General features: G+C 38.6%; 2 protein-coding genes across 2 annotated transcripts; one reads left to right on the top strand and one right to left on the bottom strand.

The window, feature by feature from the left end:
* Positions 1–1,776: 1,776 nt before the first annotated feature.
* Positions 1,777–3,703, bottom strand: LOC135464109 (transcription termination factor, mitochondrial-like). The gene is made up of 2 exons (XM_064741599.1): positions 3,674–3,703; positions 1,777–3,386 (listed from the first exon to the last, which is right to left on the bottom strand). Exon 2 carries the CDS (start codon positions 3,186–3,188, stop codon positions 2,004–2,006), a length of 1,185 nt encoding a protein of 394 aa, XP_064597669.1. The 5' UTR covers positions 3,189–3,386; positions 3,674–3,703; the 3' UTR covers positions 1,777–2,003.
* A 56-nt stretch (positions 3,704–3,759) lies between these two features.
* On the top strand, positions 3,760–22,842 carry LOC135463624 (dolichyl-diphosphooligosaccharide--protein glycosyltransferase subunit 2-like). Its single transcript, XM_064740964.1, is given in 20 exon segments — positions 3,760–3,799; positions 6,462–6,655; positions 8,092–8,187; positions 8,415–8,523; positions 9,129–9,192; positions 11,486–11,600; positions 12,164–12,253; positions 12,624–12,731; positions 13,209–13,277; positions 14,183–14,310; positions 14,987–15,104; positions 16,013–16,104; positions 16,755–16,869; positions 17,312–17,401; positions 18,202–18,306; positions 18,893–18,976; positions 21,540–21,635; positions 21,868–21,943; positions 22,725–22,769; positions 22,772–22,842. Coding segments are annotated over 20 exon segments (1,875 nt in total). The 5' UTR covers positions 3,760–3,789.
* The last annotated feature ends 242 nt before the right edge of the window (positions 22,843–23,084 follow it).

Below are 23,084 nucleotides of genomic sequence, written 5' to 3'. Positions count from 1 at the left end.
AATAGTCATACAACTTAAGCCTACTAGACATACCTTAGATTTGGTGTCAAGGCTACCAGTCATAACTTAGATTTGGTGTCAAGGCTACCAGTCATAACTTAGATTTGGTAGCAAGGCTACTAGACATAACTTAGATTTGGTGTCAAGGCTACCAGTCATAACTTAGATTTGGTGTCAAGGCTACCAGTCATATCTTAGATTTGGTGTCAAGGCTACCAGTCATAACTTAGATTTGGTGTCAAGGCTACCAGTCATACCTCAGATTTGATAGCAAGGCTACCAGTCATAACTTAGATTTGGTGTCAAGGCTACCAGTCATAACTTAGATTTGGTGTCAAGGCTACCAGTCATAACTTAGATTTGGTAGCAAGGCTACCAGTCATAACTTAGATTTGGTGTCAAGGCTACCAGTCATAACTTAGATTTGGTAGCAAGGCTACTAGACATAACACAGATTTGGTAGCAAGGAGCCTGTAGGAGAATGTAAAACTTCAGCTCAATACATAGAGTACCGAAATTATGAACTTGGTAATTTATGGTAATTAATATGCTCACACAGCATCAGCAATGGAACATCTCCCTTGTGGCATTGTGCTTTATATGTATGTAAAACTTCAGCTCAATACATGAAGTACTGAAATTATGAACTTGGTAATTTATGGTAATTAATATGCTCACACAGCATCAGCGATGGAACATCTCCCTTGTGGCATTGTGCTTTATATGTATGTAACACTTCAGCTCAATACATGAAGTACTGAAATTATGAACTTGGTAATTTATGGTAATTAATATGCTCACACAGCATCAGCGATGGAACATCTCCCTTGTGGCATTGTGCTTTATATGTATGTAACACTTCAGCTCAATACATGAAGTACTGAAATTATGAACTTGGTAATTTATGGTAATTAATATGCTCACACAGCATCAGCGATGGAACATCTCCCTTGTGGCATTGTGCTTTATATGTATGTAACACTTCAGCTCAATACATGAAGTACTGAAAATATGAACTTGGTAATTTATGGTAATTAATATGCTCACACAGCATCAGCGATGGAACATCTCCCTTGTGGCATTGTGCTTTATATGTATGTAAAACTTCAGCTCAATACATGAAGTACTGAAATTATGAACTTGGTAATTTATGGTAATTAATATGCTCACACAGCATCAGCGATGGAACATCTCCCTTGTGGCATTGTGCTTTATATGTATGTAAAACTTCAGCTCAATACATGAAGTACTGAAATTATGAACTTGGTAATTTATGGTAATTAATATGCTCACACAGCATCAGCGATGGAACATCTCCCTTGTGTCATTGTGCTTTATATGCATGTAACACTTCAGATCAATACGGGGCTGCTGTCATAAAATTGAAATGGGGCCTCCGTGGCTCAGTTGGTTAGAGCGCTAGCCCAGCGTAATGACCCAGGAGTTTCTCACCAATGCGGTCGCTGTGAGTTCAAGTCCAGCTTATGCTGGCTTCCTCTCCAGCCGTACATGGGAAGGTCTGCCAGCAACCTGCAGATGGCCGTGGGTTTCCCCATAATGCTGCCCTTTGTCGTATAAGTGAAATATTCTTGAGTACGGTGTAAAACACTAATCAAATAAATAAATAAATCAGATCAATGCATGCTGTATTTTTTGAGACACCACCCCTAACATTTTGTTTAACTTTGATTCTAACACACAAAACACTAAGTCAGGAATTTGGTAATTTATGGTACTTAATATGCGCACACCATGTCAACAATGGAATTTCCCCTTTTTGTTATTTTGCTCCACATGTGTGCAAACAATGAGCTCAATAAATGCAGTGCTTTTTGAGATACTACCTCCAACATTTTGTTGAACATAGCTTTCTCAGTAATTGGACGCCGACACTCAGGCCAGGGTACAACATAAAGTATGCCTGTACTTCGTACAAGAGAGCTAAGAAAGCAGTATATTTTATAAAGTAACAGAAAAACAACTTTTGTACATTCATGTATAACTTATATAATCTGACTTTTTAACCTGTCAACAAGTTTCCTATAATCTCTGCCATCGAGAGCCAAGAGTTTGGCTGTCACTTTATGACATCCAAGTTCTGTCAGTTCCCTATGCCTGTTCTCGATTGTCTCAGTACTGAAAGAGAACAGTCTTCCATGTTGAATAATATCCTCACGCGATACAGAACAGCTTTCCAGAAATGTCAAGGTCGCGTGGAGTTTGGTTGCCCTCACATTCAGAATTCTGGAGTAAGATCTTTTTAAAATATCAATATGAGTGATGTCACAGTGAAGAGACTTGCACAAGAATTCTTCCTTGGTATCACAAGATCCCAAAACCTGAAGTTCAGATTTCACATTTTCCACAGTTTGTTCCAAAGAATCATTAGGGCATTTCAACAAGTTAAAAAAAGTTTTAGCTGAACATTTTTTAAATGTGATGCTATTTCTTCGCAGCATCCTAGCACGAGATTCCAGCTGCTCAATGGGCAATGTCAGAATCCAGGTTTTCTCCAAAATTGCATTCATCGTGACCCCTTGAGCAACAAGCAGCTCTAATTTCATTTTCAGTGTTGACAGTTTTGACTCTTTCAGGACGGCGTTCCTCTCAATGAGAGCTGTCACTTCCTGTCGTGAGATACCAAGACAAGCCATCAACATCGTGGGGACATCCTGGTAAACATCTCGTGCTAGTTTTTCTCTGTGTTGCAAGGCAAGCCTCCTTTCGAAAACAGTTTTAGAAGCATTCACGTATGCCAGCTTGATGTTGTAAACTCCCATCTTCTGTAGTTGTTCAAAGCGGCTACTGATAGTGTCATAGTTTCTTCTGAAAACACCTGGGTATCTGTAAATTTCCTTCAAGGTTATATTGTTCTTGCTGAATAGTTCTATCATGCTGTTGAATTTCGACTGCCGCATTGCGGCAACTGAATGATTTTTGGCCAGGAATGCATTCGCTTCTTCAAATGGACACCGATACATTTGCACCAATAGGATGGCTCGCTTCCTATGTTCTGTAGGCGAAGTGGCAGCTTTTCTGTATCCTCTCACCCCAAAATCAACCCACACCCAAGGATGTCCAATCAAAACTTTGTTTGAAAAAGGAACAAAATTATTTTGACTCGGTTTCATTGGACAGATGACAGTTGGCATGGTTATTCTAAAAATGTCTCTCCTTCGAAGTGCCATGTCTGTTATAATACTTCACAAATATTCCCTCTGGTCTTGGCATATGAACTGATTCTTTAAAACTGCACGGCATCAGACAAATTTCTCACTCTTCAAACTTTGCCTTGGAAGAACGCGACTGTGCAAGCCATATTCTGTCGGATGTTCTTTCAGTCCTTCATCTTGTCTCTCAGTTGATAATAAAACCAATGGCATATTCTGCACAAGAAGAACAATGCATTTCTACTGACCACACTATACAGCAATCAATTAAATTTATGGTGTCAAAGACTCTTTGAGGGAGGTGATGAAAGTGAAAGTTTTCACACTTAATTTACACGCATACTTTTCGGTGTGCAGCGAAAAGTGTGCAGTATCCCCCATAAATTGTAAGGAATGGTTATCGTTAAACGCAACACCTGCTAAACCCTACGTAAGATGCCCTCCTGTTCCAATACTCCTAAAATCAATAAATCAATCGCAAAGTAGATTCATTATTGACGTACGCATTATCCGTGCTCCAGTACCACGTGTTGGCAACCTTGACCTTCGTTCCACGAAGTTAAAGGTCAACCGGAAGCTAATCCTTATAGTTAGCGTGTCGCACCGGCGAAAGCGAGAGATGGCAAGTGGTAAGTTATTGGTGTACTTTTTGCAAAAACTGGCCAGTTTTCCCGGTCATAAAATGCAATCAACGACCAATCTATGTTGCACTATGATTTGACTTCAAACTGGAGCCAGTTTTTGGAATGATGGGGGATGTTTCGACTTCCCTGTGTTGTCGACGAGTTGCAGTTTTCGTTAGGCCAGCCATTTTGCCACGTGTGTTGTAATGATAGGCTTTCGTGTCACAACTTCACTGTATCAAGGCCCCAAATGTAATTATTGTAACACGTAGACTTTGTGCATGTATATTCATCAATTCCAATGTCAAAAGTTCAAAATGCGCCAGGAATCTCTTGTATTACAAGAAATTGACAACCAAGAAAAAAAAAAAAAAAAGAAAAGTCAAGTGCTAACCGGTAACCTGTCCAGAATGAAATGATTTAGTAATATAGCCATTTCAAACATTACCCTTTTGAACATAAAATATAACTTACAAACACTCACTAGATTGCGACAAGCTTTGACTATCTGATATTCGATGGTCTCATCAACATTGAAACTTTAATGAAGCAACTTCCAAACACAGTGGGACTTTTCCAATGGATGTGTGGCAGGAGCTGTTGGCTAGTGTATGCATCTGCTAATGTAACTGACTGTGGTGTGAGGGACAGAGCTTGTGCCTTTTTGCACCATGTTCTGTTCCCACCAAATACAGATGCACCCGAAGTGTGGATCGTGACACCAACCGGCAGAGGAGACACATTTTGTGGGAAAGGACATGGCTCGGAAAATAAACTGATGGAGAAACCTCTCCTCTCTCTTTCCCAAACCAGTCTTTAAATATTGCCACAATTATCAACGTGTAAATGTGGCTAACCTAGTCACCGCCCAGGCCTAAAATTTCAAAATTTCGTGCAAGAATCCAGTAGGATTCTAAATTTAGAATTGCGAAGAATTGTCAGCCACAAATTGTCAGCTTCCGATCCCTTGGAAGCCTCAACTCGGACTTGGATTGAACTGAACTGTCTTCTTGACAAACGATAGCGACACAAACTATACAATGTGGACTGATTGCATCTGAGTGAACTACAGCTGGTACATGTATTTACTTTAGAAATTATCAGCAGATAAGACACAAAAGAAAATGAATGATTAAAATATTATTTAAGAATTCAGGCAAAAGCTGAAATTGACAGCTTGTATATATCTTGCGGAGGTTTTTAAGCAGCTTTGCGTAATCATCCGTACACCCGCTTGTATGTCTACTCATGTTTGTGAATGAAGGATTGCCTACTGTGAAATGAAGAAATGTGCACATTAAACACATATTTAGGCATATATATTGGGTATCGGTAGATTCGGGGAATATCGTGAAAATATGTAAGTGCAAAACTTGAACTTTCTGTTGGAAAGGTTTCACGAGTTGAACCACTGTTGTTGTTGTTTCTTTGGATTTGTTTCTTGTGTAGACTCGCGTTGAAAGCCTCTCACTGTCGATTGCTGGTTTACACAGTGATGATTAAACATATCACTATGCAGTGGCCAACTGATATGGCAGTTCGTTTGATTCGCTTAAATCGCTTAAACTGAAGACTGTAGATAGAGTTCGTTTTTTTCGGAGAAAAAAAAATGAACTAATGCAAAATTTATGCAGTAGATTGTCTGCAAAGCTAGTCTATCAAAATGGAATTCATGTGTTATTTTAAAGGATACATTAAACGCTTTGGTTTATTTCTTAATGTGCAGATTATCATGTATAATAACATATAACAGTACGAAAAAAATTTTTCAGCTTTCACTTTGAGGAGTAAACGTTACTTCAACATTCAATTTTCTTAAGGTCCCAGCGGTTAGTCTGGAAATTAAGTAGCTTGCAGAGGTGACGTGAGCAATGATTCCTGTTTAAAAAGAACTCTGCGAGGCACAGACCTAATGGGTGTGGCGGAATGGGGGCGGTGGTGTGGAGAACCAAATGGATCGGGTGTAAGGGTGCAGGAGGGCACTAAATTGGCCCCAAGAAGCCATGCAGTTTCTGTGTACATATCACCTTGCCCACACTGTAGCGACACGGTTCACCAAGCTCAGAGAACTTTGGAGGAGAGTTTGGAGCAGTATCAACAATGACGTAATTTCGGAACAAATCTGACCGTTGAAGCAAAATGTGCATAATATGGAAAAAAATCTTAATTAACAGGTATAAAAATACCACAAAATGAAATTTTTTGAACAAAAATTCTGGGGCACTCATATTAGAGGTGCCTGGAACAGGGAAATAAAAGGAACCAGTTCTCATTTGAAGGCTGATTTGAGGCATGCTTTCTCACTCCCAGCATCCAGACTTTCATGTGCAATTGATAACCTGAGCTTCAGTTACTCAGTTGGTTAGCGTGCTTGGGCAGCGTAATGATCCAGGAGTCTCTCACCGATGCGGTTTCTGTGAGTTTAAGTCCAGCTCATGCTGGCTTCCTCTCCGGTTGTACGTGGGAAGGTCTGTCAACAAGTTGCGCATGCTCATGGGTTTCCCCCGGGCTCTGTTTGTAATTTATATTTACCTGTATTCAGTTACTTTCCATGAATAGCTCAAGATTATCAAACCCCATTTATTACAGTCCTTGTGACTTTTAATGAATGCACCAGACCATACTCAGACTGGTTTACCTGTTTCTTTTTTGTTGTTTTTTTTGTCAGGCACATCAGTATTGTGGCTGTTAGCCTTGTGTGTGGTGGGTCAGGCCCTCACCCCCTCCACTTACCTGACCACAGTGGACAAGCAGAGATTGAAGACGGTGTTTGAGCTGGCCCAGCCATACTCTGATGGGGCTAGTGCCCATTACTCCATAATGGGCCTCAAATTACTGGGAATTCCTGTGCCCAAACAACAGGTAAACACATTTGTAATGGTGTGCGTGGTTCATTTTTTGTAGTGAGGTTGCAGATTTGACTGTTGATTGTTGTGTCTCTGGCTTAAGTCAATGGTCAAGCGGAACCACTACAGCAAAAGCTCCTGTGCCGCAACCAACAGCCATGGAGAATGCCTACAGTGATATTTGCCTTTGTGACATTCTCGAGTGTTTGCCCCAAAGGAGAGAGCAAAGGGTTAAAATGGTCTTTTTGGTTACTATACTGCAAGGTCTGCTTCTATGTTACACAAAATCATCCTGATATCGCTCCCAAATGTCTGATTTCAAATCCCCACCAATCATTGGTTTGTCAGTCTGCAGTGTTAAAGTATTAGTACCTGACATATACATGTACCTAAGATTTTGTGAAGAGAGAAGCTAATGCAGTGGAATAAAAATATGAGAACAGCTAGCAATATATGCACAGAAATGCTTCAGATTTATACTATATACTGCCAGTAATTAAAGCACAAAATAATAAATTTCTAATGTCTTCTAATGTACATTTGGATTTAGCGTATATCAGCAACCGTTTTATCGTCTTTTGACCCAAAGACCGCAGTTGTTAACAGGTTTGTACAGTACAGGAAATGTTCCAAGAAAATTTACCGATCGCATCAGGCAGGTTACCGTGGAAAAAAAATAATACTGCAACTCCTGCTATCAAAGCATAAGGATTGAAAAGCACAGAATAAAATTGTCAGTGAGTGAGTTATTGAAATAAACCCCACACAGGTTGATTGTGAAGTGTGGAGTATTTGAAAAAGATGTGGAATAACGCACTCCTCTCTTTAAAAGGTGGGGGTACTGAACTCCCTGTGACAAAAAATTATCTGTACCACTGATAATATGATTTATGAAGTACAGCGTAAAACACCAATCAAAATAAGTTATTGGTTTGTCCAGTACAGGATACCAGGTAAAGGATTTTCATTGGGCTCTACTTGAATTTGTTCACACATTATGTAAAAGCTTGCCGTTGTTAGATAAGTGAAAAATTTCTGAATAAAACATCAATGGAATCAATCAAGTAAAATATCTGGTACTAAGTATGTCCTAACCATATTTGTTACAGTTATAAAATCTGTCCACCATTGTACAAGAAAAAGGTTCTCGAACGTGTTAAAAGGATGTACAAAATGCGCTTTTCAGCTCTGCTTCAGATGTGCAATGTCAGTGAAGCTCAGGATCCTGCTTCACTTGTAATTCAGATTAAACTCTTTAGTATTTGTGTCAAATCATTATAATTTGGTCTGTATATTCCGAGCTGAGGTAATACAATTTTTAGATCATTTGAGAATCTAGCTTTAGTTAGTTTTGTTTAGGGCTTGCAGGAAAGTTAAATTTCTGGACTTTAGAGCAACGTGGCTTTGTGAAACCAGTTCCTGACAAACAGGTATCATGCTTGTTTTCTTCAGGAGGCTTGTAAGTCTGTGACGTCAAGCCTGAAGATTGACAGCGTGGAATCCATGTATCATGCAGCAGCTGCCAGCAAAGGGCTGGAGAATTGCAAGGTCAGACTGAGTTCTTTATTGCTTTTTGTTTTTAACGTGCACAAGAACATTGATATGTTATACATATACGTACATAACACGTTTAACATATCACGTTTTCTATTCCTTTGCCTGATTTGTATGAGCTAGTGTAAAGTATTTTTGTTTTTTTTACAGCCAGATTTGAAAACCAGTTCACTGTTACATGTTACTCATGTTAATAAATTATCTTCCTTATTTTTTTACAGGTATCAGTTGGAAATGGGAAGCAACTCTTGACTGACACAATCAAAGAAGACTCGTCTGTGTCAGATATTTTCTATGCATTTTTTGCCCTTAAAAATTTAGGACTAGCAGGTAATCAGTTGCATATTTTATTAAGAGGACATTAAAATCCTGGTTATCTCATGGTTTTCTGGTACTTTTCATGACTATCTCATAATTTTCCTGTTCTTTCATGATTGTCTGATTGTGTTTGGGATTATATGATTATCATTATATTCTAGGATTATCTAGTACTTTCACAATTGTCTCATTAACTTTCACTTTCACTTTCAGGATTATCTCATAAATGTCTAGTGTTTCCCATGATTATCTAGTACTTTCATAATAGTATGATAGTTCTTGATTATCTCTTACTTTCATTTTATGAAAAGCTGAGTAAGCAAAATTTTACCTTGCACTGACACTGTAATAGCATCTAAAAAGTCCAGTGACTAAGTTTAACTTTGGAAACCCTGAAGGATTTTGAATCACCTGTGATTTGGGTGATGAGGAAAAACAAAACAAAACAAAACCCAGTTGTCTGTTGATCCTGTTTTATGCACAACCCAGTTCTGAAACTGCTATCTTTTTTTTTCATACATGTACATTCTTCGTCCAGGACTTTTTTCCCTGCGATAATTTTTTTTTTGTTGTCAGAGGCAGGTTTTTTTCTCACTTTATGCTGTTATTTTTTGCAGTGGATGATAAAAAAGTGAGTGCAGCTCTTTTAGGAGCTTTGAAAAAAGATGATTCTCCATTAAGGTAAGTGTGGGTTTATCAGTTTGTTTAGCTCTAGTGGTGAGAAATTTTGGTGGATGTATTTTTTTTATGTGAAAGTAAATTTTTGAATGATATTCGATTTATCAACACTGATGAAAAGTTTAAATGCTCAAGTTATTTTGAGTGTTAATGTAATATATGATGGCTGAGGTATATATAATTTTGAGTGTTAATGTAATATATGATGGCTGAGGTATATATAATTTTGAGTGGCGATGTAATATATGATGGCTGAGGTATATATAATTTTGAGTGGTGATGTAATATATGATGGCTGAGGTATATATAATTTTGAGTGTTAATGTAATATATGATGGCTGAGGTATATATAATTTTGAGTGGCGATGTAATATATGATGGCTGAGGTATATATAATTTTGAGTGTTAATGTAATATATGATGGCTGAGGTATATATAATTTTGAGTGGCGATGTAATATATGATGGCTGAGGTATATATAATTTTGAGTGTTAATGTAATATATGATGGCTGAGGTATATATAATTTTGAGTGTTAATGTAATATATGATGGCTGAGGTATATATAATTTTGAGTGTTATGTAATATATGATGGCTGAGGTATATATAATTTTGAGTGGTGATGTAATTTCTGCATGGGGCATAAGTGGCGGAGAGGGTGTCATGCTAGGGCAAAGCTGTGACCCAGGAACCTCCCGCCAATGTGGGGGCTCCAAGTTCACAGACAGAGTATTGGCTCCGTTGATAATCCTGCATTGGAGTGATGAGCTAATCCTTCCTGTTTTGTTGATAATCCTGCATGGAGGTGATGAGCTAGTCCCTCCTGTTTTGTTGATAATCCTGCGTTCATAGTGATGAGCTAATCTTCCCTGTTTGTTGATAATCCTGCATTGACATGATGAGCTAATCCTTCCTGTTTTGTTGATAATCCTGCATCGAGGTGATGAGCTAGTCCTTCCAGTTTTGTGGATAATCCAGCGTTGAAATAATGAGCTAATCCTTCCTGTTTTGTTGATAATCCTGCGTTGAAGTGATGAGCTAACCCCTCCTGTTAAGTTGATAATCCTGCGTGATAGTGATGAGCTAATCCTTCCTGTTTTGTTGATAATCCAGCGTTAAAGTGATGAGCTAATCCTTCCTGTTTTGTGGATAATTCTGCGTTGAAGTATTGAGCTAATTTTTCCTGTTTTGTTGATAATCCTGCATTGTAGTGATGAGCTAATCTTTCCTGTTTTGTTGATAATCCTGCATTCATAGTGATGAGCTAATCTTTCCTGTTTGTTGATAATCCTGCATTGACATGATGAGCTAATCCTTCCTGTTTTGTTGATAATTTTGCATCGAGGTGATGAGCTAGTGCTTCCAGTTTTGCTGATAATCGTTTGTTGAAGTATTGAGCTAATTTTTCCTGTTTTGTTGATAACCCTGCGTTGATGAGCTAATCCCTCCTGTTAAGTTGATAATCCTGCGTTATAGTGATGAGCTAATCCTTCCTGTTTTGTTGATAATCCTGCATCGAGGTGATGAGCTAATCCTTCCAGTTTTGTTGTTAATTTGGCGTTGAAATGAGCTAATCCTTATTGTTTTGTTGTTAATCCAGCCTTAAAGTGATGAGCTAATCCCTCCTGTTAAGTTGATAATCCTGCGTGATAGTGATGAGCTAATCCTTCCTGTTTGTTGATAATCCAGTATTAAAGTGATAAGCTAATCCCTCCTGTTAAGTTGATAACCCTGCGTGATAGTGACAAGCTAATCCTTCCTGTTTTGTTGGTAATTTGGCGTTGAAATGAGCTAATCCTTGCTGTTTTGTTGATAATCCTGCCTTAAAGTGATGAGCTAATCCTCCCTGTTTTGTTGATAATCCTGCATTCAGAGTGATGAGCTAATCTTCCCTGTTTGTTGATGATCCTGCATTGACATGATGAGCTAATCCCTTCCTGTTTTGTTGATAATCCAGCGTTAAAGTGATGAGCTAATCCCTCCTGTTAAGTTGATAATCCTGCGTGATATTGATGAGCTAATCCTTGCTGTTTTGTTGATAATCCAGCGTTAAAGTGATGAGCTAATCCCTCCTGTTTTGTGGATAATTCTGCGTTGAAGTATTGAGCTAATTTTTCCTGTTTTGTTGATAATCCTGCATTGTAGTGATGAGCTAATCCTTTCTGTTTTGTTGATAATCCTGCGTTGTAGTGATGAGCTAATCCTTTCTGTTTTGTTGATAATCCTGCGTTGAGGTAATGAGCTAATCCTTCCAGTTTTGTTGTTAATTCCGCTAACCCTGCTTGTTCTATTACAGTATGGGATACGCATTCCATGTGGCCTCACAGTTATCTGGCGATGTCACAAAGTTTTTTGAAAACATAGAAGATGTTGTTGCTCAAGCTGATGAAGTGGATGAACAGTATTTACAAGTAAGATTTTGTGTTTACAAGTAAAATTTTATTTACAATTAAGTTTTTGTGTATTTACAAGTTGAATTACGAGTAAGGTCTGGTGTACTTACAAGTTAGATTTGGTATATTTACAGGTTAGATATTGTGCATTTGTATATAAACCAAAAACTTGACAGTGAGAATATGCTGTTATTTTGCATATGCATACATATATATATATATATATATATATATATATATATATATATAAAGATTCAAGCCTATCATGGCACCCTAATTTCTCAAACATTTTGCACATGAAAGATAAACTTTCAGAATTACAGTAATATTGCTGTTGTGGCTGAATGTTAAGTAGAGTTACCTACCTTTGTGCTGTTGTGGCTGAATGTTAAGTAGAGTTACCTACCTTTGTGTTTGTTGTGGATGAATGTGAAGAAGAGTTACCTACCTTTGTGTTTGTTGTGGCTGAATGTTAAGTACAGTATCTTTGTGTTTGTTGTGGCTGAATGTTAAGTACAGTACCTTTGTGTTTGTTGTGGATGAATGTTAAGTAGAGTTACCTACCTTTGTGTTTGTTTCAGTTTGAAGGAGGATTGTACATTTCAGCACTTGTCGTTGACGGGGCCTATAAACTAGCGGAAAAAGCCAAGAAAGCACCAACTATATCTGAGGTAATATCCTTGTAACAGGGACACACCTGGGAATTACCTCCCTTGAGGTGACTCTCCCGTTTGGAATAAAATATTTCAGGATTAAGCTCAGAAAATGTCTGATGGCAAGTTTCGACAAGCCATCTTTGTGCAGACATGCAAATGTACCCCCATGTCGACAGATTGATGATATCAGAGGATGCTTTCAGAATTTTCCTGTTTCATCCTGCAAAATAAAGGTTCAGAGTTATCTTTTTTTGTTGTTGTTGTTTTTTTCAAAATTTCCACTGACCTAGTTTTGACAACCATGTTAATCATAATATTAATTGATTATATATTACATGTTGTCGTTAGTTGATTTTATAATTGTTCATTTCTTTTTGTTTGACAGGATAAGGTTGTAAAGTTTGCAAACTATTTTCTGAGTCGGAAGCATGTCCACCAGCTGCGTGCTGCGTACCAGTTCCTGTCTGCCATCAGAACACTCACAGATAACAAAGTAGGTCTTACTTATTGTTCTGATATAATGCACATTGAGTAAAACTGAAATTGTGAGGGGAAGAGCTAATATTTGTGCAGATCACTACCGAAAAGTAATTCGAAATGCTGAATGTTACTTAAGTTAATTTAAATCTTGAAACATATTTAAATAAAATAAAATCTTAAAACAGGTCAAAATGGTTTTATATATAGTATTTTTTATATTGCTAGGACATCATTCAACTTGAAAATGAAGCAGTGTACTAAAGATACAAGGAAATTTAAAGCTTTGACTGAAGTAGGCAAGCCATGACATTCTAAAGATTTAAGACCTTAGAGTAAAATTTTAATGAATGTTTAAATGGTTCGGTGCATTGCCTGTGAAATTTTCTACACCTCAGTTAAGGAAATGGTGAGTGTCATTTATAAACCAATTCATTGTTTATCTTGGTAAATTTACCTGTCTTGTAATCAAGTTAAACTCTTGTTGTTTCAGTATCAAATTCCCATCGCCGTAACTTTAGCCAGCTCTGTCGCTGTCAGCCAATCAGCAAACATGGTCCAGGTAAGTCTATTACCATGGTTACAGGAACTCCAAATGACAGGGTGGAGAAAAGCCAAGTAACTGTACATCCCTAGATAAGATATGAGGCGCGAAGCACCAAGGACTTTCTTATCGAGGAATATACAGTTACAAGGTCTCTCTCCCACTTAAACAGTTGCATTAGCGTTGCAAAATAAACAATTTTTGTGTTTAGGAATACGAAGTGAACAGATAGCACTGGGACTATGTTTTAGTTCTGATTCCAAGATACTCTGCTAGACGAATTTCCGAAAGTATGGCTGTCCTACTTTCCTGAGGGAGAAATGACCATTTGCGAAAAATGACATCCCAAAAAGCATTTAGCGTTGGTGAATTCATGATGTGAAGATCTATGTACAGGCCCCATTAGGAAATAAAAACTGCATATCATTGAGGAATCAAACATTGTGTAGAATTCCAAAGAAATTTCTCTTGTTTTTCTTTACAGAGGATATTCACATTAAAAATCTTCATACACTAAAAAAGTCTTGTAGCTGAGATGGTTAATGTGTCAGTGCAGCACAATGACTCACTAGCCTCTTACCAATGCTGTCGAGTTCAAGAGCAGCTCATGTTGACGTCCGTATGTGGGAAGGCCTGCATCAACCTGTGGGTGGTTGTGGGTTTCCCCCCCTGGTCTCTGCCTGGTTTCCTCTCATGATAATGCTGGCCGCCGTCATAAAATATTATTGAGTGCGTTGTGAAAAACCCAATAAAGTAAATAGTCTTCACCAAACATACTTTCCTCAAAGAGATCAAAACTGAGCGGTATCTAGGCGTCCCCTACTGTATGAAGAATATGATGGGAGAATCAGGAGCACCTGATACTGAAAAGTTTTAAATCCAATGTCAGTTAAGTGTTGTACTTTCCTCAATCATTTATACAGGTTCGAGTGACAAATCTTCTTGGTGGCAGTTTGGGCAAACTAACTGTGACGGCCGACAGTGCACGCCACCTAGTGGACGAAGCTGTCGTACTGAGTAAGAAACAGTTCACAGCTGTAAAATCAGAAGAGTAAGTCTTGACTTGCATGATTTCATCAACTTAGGTGATTAGAAGCGGAGAAAATGTCATTTATATTTCCAGCATAGACACATATTTTCTGATAAACTTGGTTGAAACTTTAATTTCAGAAAGTGTAGTCAATAATTATGGTTAAAACAGGGTTGTAGGTGGTAACATATTTAAATTTGGCCTCCTGCAGTGTATGGTTTTGACTTAAAATATTCACAGAGCAAAATTTTATGCGAAATAGTCCGCTAATTTAGCATGTAATGTGTTTCTTTGGAGGCATTTTCAGTTGTCATGACAACAGTGGGTTGACCTCTGTAACCCCTGGACAAACTGAGGTGCCAGATAAACTTGTCTCTTTCCACTCAGCTGTCTGGCAATCTGATAGACACTCTGATCTAAGGGGGACGAACAGTACAAATCTTCGATCTTCATTTCTAGTCAGGCTCTAGTGTACAATGTTTTTGTCTTTGGTTTAAATGTTAAAATGCACAATTTGCATATGTGGAATATATTTCAGTTTATTTTTGTGCATAAATTTGGTAACGTCCTATTTTCACAGTTTTCTCTAGGGGCTAAACTTCACAGAAATGAAGCCAATTCACAGGTTCTTCAAACTCACTTTTGTTTTTATTCGTGAAGTTGTTCTAAACTAATGAGGATGCTTACCTTTTCACAGTTCTCTGTATGAGCTAAATTTCATGGAGGTGAAGCCTGCCCGTGGATTTTACAAACTCACATTGTCCGTGGCTCCAGGAAAAGCTGATGCTCGGCTCATTGGGACCAAGGGTGCAGAGGTCAGTTCAAGGTTAAAGCCTCTGGTTGATTTTGGATTCCAGATCCACTGGTGTTGTCTCCCCTGATTTCTGATTTGCATCAGTGGAGCATCTGCAGTGATTTCTTGATGCTCCAGTGTTTATCACCTTTTCTAACATTATTTTATCTATCCTAAGAATATATTGATTAATTTGTTTCAGAGGTATTTTTCACTTTTACATATTTTACAAGTGGATGTTTATTAGGTGGAAATCTTATATTACAGGTGACATGATTTACTGTTAGTCATACTACACATAGTATCATTGATTTTTCATCAACTTAGTACAGGTGGGTGATTAGTGGGTGAAAAATGTCACGAATTATTGATTTACTGTACTGATTTACTGACTGATTACTGTACTGATTTAACTTGCGGATGGTCATGGGTTTCCCCCGGGCTCTGCCCGGTTTCCTCCTACCATAATGCTGGCTGCCATCATATAAGTGAAATATTCTTATGTATAGAGTAAAACACCAATCAAATAAATAAATAAATACTGTACTGATTTACTTGCTGATTACTGTAATTCTTCAACCATTTCCTATGTTGCAAAGTGATTATTCAAGCATATTGTGAAGGCATCCTTGTTTGTAGCTTGTCAAAATGGTACTTTCTGTGAAGTCCTGAAACTATCCAATCCAAACAATGTAGTTTTGTCTCCAAAATCACGTTACAAATGTGTATAATTTGCATAAAAAGTTGCTCTTTCACATGCAAATAGGTTCAGCAGTTATGGTACTAATTTGTTTGGTTTCATGTGTAATGTCTCATTTTTATGTTTCAAATGTCTGGCTAGATAAATTATTGTAAAAATTCTAGTTCATTTGTTTTTTTTATATTAGCTGTATTTTGATCAGATTGTTTCACGTGTCTTACATTTTTCAGCTGCAAGTAAAAGTGACGACTAAAGTAGTGATAGAAAATGTGGAAATTGGTGTGGGTGACAAAGATCAGACAACCGCCCCCAAAACTACCAAGTAAGTGCAAAAATGACTAAGTGGGTCAAAAACTACCAAGTAAATCAAAAGCTATCAAGTCAGTCTAAGGTTATTGATTAAGCCAAGAGCTATCAAGTCAGTCTAAGGTTATCGATTAAGCCAAAAGCTATCAAGTCAGTCTAAGGTTATTGATTAAGCCAAAAGCTATCAAGTCAGTCTAAGGTTATCGATTAAGCCAAAAGCTATCAAGTCAGTCTAAGGTTATTGATTAAGCCAAAAGCTATCAAGTCAGTCTAAGGTTATTGATTAAGCCAAAGCTATCAAGTCAGTCTAAGGTTATCGATTAAGCCAAAAGCTATCAAGTCAGTCCATAAACTACCAAGTAAGTCTCAAAAAGTCCAAATACTACTACATGTAAGTAAATCTAAACTACTAAATCCCCAAAAACTAAAAGCCTGAAACTTGTAGAAACACGTAATTATGTAAAAGTTATACTTCTGATACAAATGCTTACCTTTGTCTGATAAGAAATTAACTGAACTTCACTATAAATCCTTAGGAGGCCCTACAATGTAGAAGAAGCAAATCAGAAACAAGCAAAATGTTTTACTTCAAAAAAATGTTAAACATTAAGTGAATATGTGTCAATCACTTTGAAGTTGATGGAAGTAAACGTGTTTTTTTCACAGACTGCAACATCCCAACAAAGCTGCAAACACGCTGGAGGCTGACTACCATCAGAAGCTGGTGATGAAGTTCCAGCTGAGGGACAAGGCCACCTCGGAGCTGATAACCGTGCACCAGGTGAGACTCGGACTCTCGAAAAGCTCATGTTTGGATTAAGCTTGATACAACATTTCTGAAATTGATATTAATTTTTATAATGTGTGATATTATCAGAACTGCTCAGACTCCTGCAGGTAATGCCTTGTTTTTACCACAGTCAACTGGCAACAGCCAGTGAGATCACATGACTTTTGTCAGGTGTGTCAGGTATCTGGGGAACATTAGTGGCTTCCTCCATGCTCAACATGTTCAAATAAATTAATAAATAATTAGGGTTCTGAAAAAAAAAATATAAAGCAAATCTGGAGATTTTCTACAGAAAAAAAATTTCAAGCATTTGAATTGAGTTTATAATGTTGAAGTAAGTACCAAATTCTTGGATATAAAAGTATTAAAATCCATTACATTTCAACGTAATGTCATTTGATCATCAGTACAGAAAAAAACTTTTTTGTTGCAGATGTTTGTCCGTCTGATGAACCAGAAAACCAACCAGGAGATAATCTTTGTCGCAGAACCTGACGGAGCCCTCCTTAACAAGTTTGATCTGGTGAGATATGGTTAAAAAACTATTTTAAGCAGTAGAAATTAGGCTGAAAATTCAAGTTTGCTTACCTGTAATAAAAATGCCTATACTTATATTTATATTAGTAACGATTCCACATGTTGTTTTGGGTATTACACTTCTGTTTGTGCATCGCCATGTGTCTTACCTTGACAACCCTGAAATGAAGCACTGTTGAATCACAAGCTTGCAATGTAAGGTATGTGTAGCTGAAGGAAAACCCTATCTGTCCCTTTTCAATGTTTTCCAGATCCATTACCTTCATATTTTTAAGTGTATTTGGATTTTGGTTTGCTGGTTGAGTTACCAGCATTTACTGGCTATATAGCGTATACAGTCGTCTCAGTGAAACAGCACTAGATGAAAGAGCAATGGAAATTCGTTCTGTGACAAGCAGGCTAATGCACTCTAAGTCATATGACTGGAAATTTGTTACACAGATGTAGGACTTTAAACTCTAAAGCTCTCAATCACTCATGTCTTCAACCAATATGGCGCAGCATATCTTCATGTCACATGGGAAAGGTTGTCAGTAACAGTTTTCCAATGGTTGAGGACTTAGTCTCCAGGTTTCTGTTCCAATACACCTGACCAACATTGTACGAGGGAAGAACATGGTGTTAAGCAAGAATCAAATAAATATGTACTGGCATAGGTAGAGGCTGTGAGGATTACCTGTGTTCACAGTGTGAGGATTACCTGTGTTCACAGTGTGAGGATTACCTGTGTTCACAGTGTGAAGATTACCTTTGTTCACAGTGTGAGGATTATGTATGCTTTAACAGGATGTTGGTGCCAATGCTAAGGAGTTTGGTTACCTATCTGGGAAATACAGCATGGATTTGATCATAGGAGACCTGGCCATAGAAAACCCCTTCACATGGACAGTGGTGAGTTTTAGTAGAGAGGAAGTTATTGGAAATGTGTACAAAATGTTATGAAAAATACAATGTGGAATGTTTTTTTTTTTGTTTTTTTTTCCAAAAAATTTCCAAAACTTGTTGCCGTAATAGATACTTTTGTTTTTGATTTAACTTGTGCCTTGATCGGTGCCAGTAACCTGTCTAAGGTTTGTAGTTCAGTTTTAAGGAACTGGTCGTGTACATTTTGAGTATGACATAAAACAGCAAATCAGATATATACTTAGTCTCAGGATGTACAGATTAACTAGCATTTTCTGTTGTCATGACGACAGCGGGTTGACCTCTATGACCCCTGTATAAACTGAGGTGCCAGATCAACTTGTCTCTTTCCACTCAGCTGTCTTGCAATCTGATAGACACCCTGATCTAAGGGAGACAAACAGATTCATTCTAGGAATTTGTAGCTCTTCTTGTCATACTTTAATGTCCTAGTGGTATTATACTATTTTCTGTACAGACAATGCTTTTGAAGTGTCAGCATTTGTTTTTAGTTTCTGGCATGACTTTCAGGTGGAAATGGACATTTTATGTAACTGTGTTGTTCTTGTTGTAGGCTGATGTTTCCCTAACCTTCCCAGAAGGCTCTGCACCCGAGGGAGAGAAAGAAAACCAGTACGCCAAGAAACCAGAAATTATTGTGAGTGGGAGAAAATGTGATAAGTGTCATAATACTGTGCTTAAGTGGCGATACCTTCCTATGTGATAACTGTGATAATACTGTACTTAAGTGGTGATACCTTCCTATGTGATAACTGTGATAATACTGTACTTAAGTGGTGATACCTTCCTATGTGATAACTGTGATAATACTGTACTTAAGTGGTGATACCTTCCTATGTGATAACTGTGATAATACTGTACTTAAGTGGTGATACCTTCCTATGTGATAACTGTGATAATACTGTACTTAAGTGGTAATACCTTCCTATGTGATAACTGTGATAATACTGTACTTAAGTGGTGATACCGTCCTATGTGATAACTGTGATAATACTGTACTTAAGTGGTGATACCTTCCTATGTGATAACTGTGATAATACTGTACTTAAGTGGTGATACCTTCCTATGTGATAACTGTGATAATACTGTACTTAAGTGGTAATACCGTCCTATGTGATAACTGTGATAATACTGTACTTAAGTGGTAATACCGTCCTATGTGATAATACTGTACTTTAAGTGGTATACCTTCCTATGTGATATCTGTGATAATAGTGTGCTTAAGTGGTGATACCTTCCTATGTGATAACTGTGATAATACTGTACTTAAGTGGTGATACCTTCCTATGTGATAAATGTCATAATACTGTACTTAAGTGGTGATACCTTCCTATGTGATAACTGTGGATAATACTGTACTTAAGTGGTGGTACCTTCCTATGTGATAACCCCTTGTCTAAGAGATAATATTTTAAGTATGTGGTAATATCATGACCAAGTCGTTATACAGTGTCTAAGTTACTGAGTGACAATATGTGGCTCACTGATAGTACGTGGCTCACTGATAGTACGTGGCTCACTGATAGTGCGTGGCTCAGTGATAGTACCTGGCTCAGTAATAGCACATGGCTCACTGATAGTACGTGGCTTACTGATAGCAAGTGGCTCACTGATAGTATGTGGTTCAGTGATAGTACGTGGGCTCAGTGATAGTGCGTGGCTCACTGATAGTACGTGGTTCAGTGATAGTGCGTGGCTCAGTGATAGTGCGTGGCTCACTGATAGTACGTGGCTTACTGATAGCAAGTAGCTCACTGATAGTATGTGGCTCACTGATAGTATGTGGCTCACTGATAGTGCGTGCTCACTGATAGTGCGTGGCTCACTGATAGTGCGTGGCTCAGTAATAGCACGTGGCTCACTGATAGTACATGGCTTACTGATAGCAAGTGGCTCACTGATAGTATGTGTTCAGTGATAGTACGTGGCTCAGTGATAGTGCGTGGCTCACTGATAGTACGTGGCTCACTGATAGTACGTGGCTCAGTGATAGTGCGTGGCTCACTGATAGTATGTGGCTTACTGATAGCAAGTGGCTCACTGATAGTATGTGGCTCACTGATAGTGCGTGGCTCACTGATAGTACGTGGCTCACTGATAGTACATGGCTCACTGATAGTGCGTGGCTCACTGATAGTGCGGGGCTCACTGATAGTGCGTGGCTCATTGATAGTGCGTGGCTCACTGATAGTGCGTGGCTCACTGATAGTACATGGCTCAGTGATAGTAATGTGTTCAGTGATAGTACGTGGCTCACTGATGGTACGTGGCTCACTGATAGTACATATCCAGTGGTAGTAAGTGGCTCATTGATAGTGCGTAGCTCACTGATAGTGCGTGGCTCAGTGATAGTATGTGGCTCAGTGATAGTACGTGGCTCAGTGATAGTACGTCTTCGGTGATAGTATCTGGCTCACTGATAGTGCGTGGCTCATTGATAGTGCATGACTCATGATAGTGCGTGGCTCAGTGATAGTGCGTGGCTCACTGATAGTACGTGGCTCATTGTAGCGCGTGACTCACTGTTAGTACGTGGATCCATGATAGTGCGTGACTCACTGATAGTACGTGGCTCACTGTTAGTTGGTGATGAGTGATAGTACGTGAGTCACTGGCCATAAGTAAGTGGCTCACTGATAGTGCGTAGCTCACCAATAGTACGTGGCTCACTGATGGTACGTGGTTCACTGATAGTAAGTGGCTCATTGATAGTACCTGGCTCAGTGATAGTGCATGGCTCACTGATAGAACGTGGCTCACTGATAGTACATGGCTCACTGATAGTACCTGGCTCACTGATAGTACCTGGCTCGCTGATAGTATGTGGCTATTTGATAAGTAAGTGGCTCAGGGGTGGGGCAGACGGAGACCTTAAAAGAGGAAGTTGTAGCTCCCTCGCTTGGTATTCAGGCATGAAGGTAAAAGAGAGGTGGAAATCTGTCTGCAACAAGGAGGCACATTACACGTGCATGCAACCTAAAGATTCCCTTCGTCGTCATATGACGTCATACGTCATATAAAAATTGTTAAGTGCAACGTTAAACTCTGAGCACGCTCTCTCTCGCTTGTTATATGAATGAAAAATTTTTGAGGATGACCTTAAACAGCATTTAGTCATTCATTGAAAAGATCATTTAATGTCATTCAATCATTCATTCAATGATGCTGTGATTGTAATCACTATTTTCTTCCTGTTCCAGCACCAGTTCCGTGTTCCGGAGAAACGCCCACCGAAAGCCGTGTCAACCGCCTTCACAGCTCTTATTGCCATCCCTCTCCTGATACTGTTTGCCTTGGTAAGGGGAGATAATCACATGTAAATGCTTTTACGTGAGCAATGCTTAGTCTGGCTTGAATTTTACATGTTTCTTAACTCTTTTTAAATTCATATTTGCTCATTTACCCATGTCTTCGAGCAGGAACGTCATGTTAAGGCAGGTTGTGTGGTGTCTACTTTTTAAATATAGTTCACATTTATTATTTATTTATTTTTATTTATATTGAGTATTTGTTTCATTTGTTCTCCAGTGGCTGAAGATCGGAGTAAATGTATCAAACTTCCCCTTATCTTTGAGTGCTATCGGATTCCATATCTGCTTGGCAGGTGAGTCAAGTAACTCGTTAACCTTCTGTTTGACATTGGAAACTTTAGCTGGCCAAGTGATCTGATATGTCACGCTAGCTGTAGGCTTTATCAGCTTGAGGTCAGGAAGGTTAGATTGTAACATGGCAAAGTGCTGTGGTATCCCCTGAAGGGTGTTGAGTCTTTTGACTCAAATATGGCTCATTTCTGTCATCCATATATCCTAGATTTGTATCAGTATGAATGGACTCAGGATCCTCCCACCAATGTGGTCGCTGTGAGTTCAAGTCCAGTTCATGCTGGCTTCCTCTCCGGCCATACGCGGGAAGATCTGTTAACAACCTGCGGATGTTCATGGATTTCCCCCTTCATAATGCTGCCTGCCGTTTCTTACCAATCAGATACCAATCAGTCCAATGACTCTCCACGCCAACTAGTTCTCTCTGCTATCATTATATCTTGATCATAAGTGAAGTAATCTTGAGTACAGCGTAAAATACCAATCAAATAAGTATCAGTATGATTGCTGTTTTGTTTTATGATGAAGATGTAAGATTGGTAAGAAACTGTGAACTAGTGACCAATTAGGTTGCTTATTCAGGTCGTCTTCCAGCTGAGTTGGCATGTGCAAGTAAATTATGAGCATCACCCCCCTACCCCCCCCCCCCCCCCCCCACCCACCCACCCACCCTGGCCTGTATGCCAATCTTTATCAAGGTTTTAATATCATTTCCACTGAATGCATTTGTAGTCCTCAGTAAATAACCCTATCTGTAATCCTGGCTTCTTTTTGTTGTTTTAGCTATATTTGGTTTGTACTACTGCTACTGGACACACCTGAACATGTTCTCAACCTGCGGTACCTTGGGCTTCTCTCCCTTCCTACATTCCTCTTCGGTAATCGTCTTCTTAGTGGATAGCTGCACGCAGGTAAGTCTACCACAGATTTTGTTTCAAATGTGTCTGAAGAAAGGAGTAATATTGGAGAAGTGTGTTTTTTGTTCTTTTTTCTCTTCCTTTAATTCTAATGTGAAGAATAAGTGAAATATTTATATGTTTATTTGATTTGTGTTTTACACCGTACTCAAAAATATTTCACTTACATGACGGCAGGCAGCGTTAAGACCATCTACAAGTTGCAGGCAGACCATCCCAGGTACGG

Source organism: Liolophura sinensis, chromosome 3 (assembly GCF_032854445.1).
Source record: "Liolophura sinensis isolate JHLJ2023 chromosome 3, CUHK_Ljap_v2, whole genome shotgun sequence".
Classification (NCBI taxonomy): domain Eukaryota; kingdom Metazoa; phylum Mollusca; class Polyplacophora; order Chitonida; family Chitonidae; genus Liolophura; species Liolophura sinensis.
Note: the sequence above shows the minus strand (reverse complement) of the source record. Positions and strands in the feature narration are given on the sequence as shown.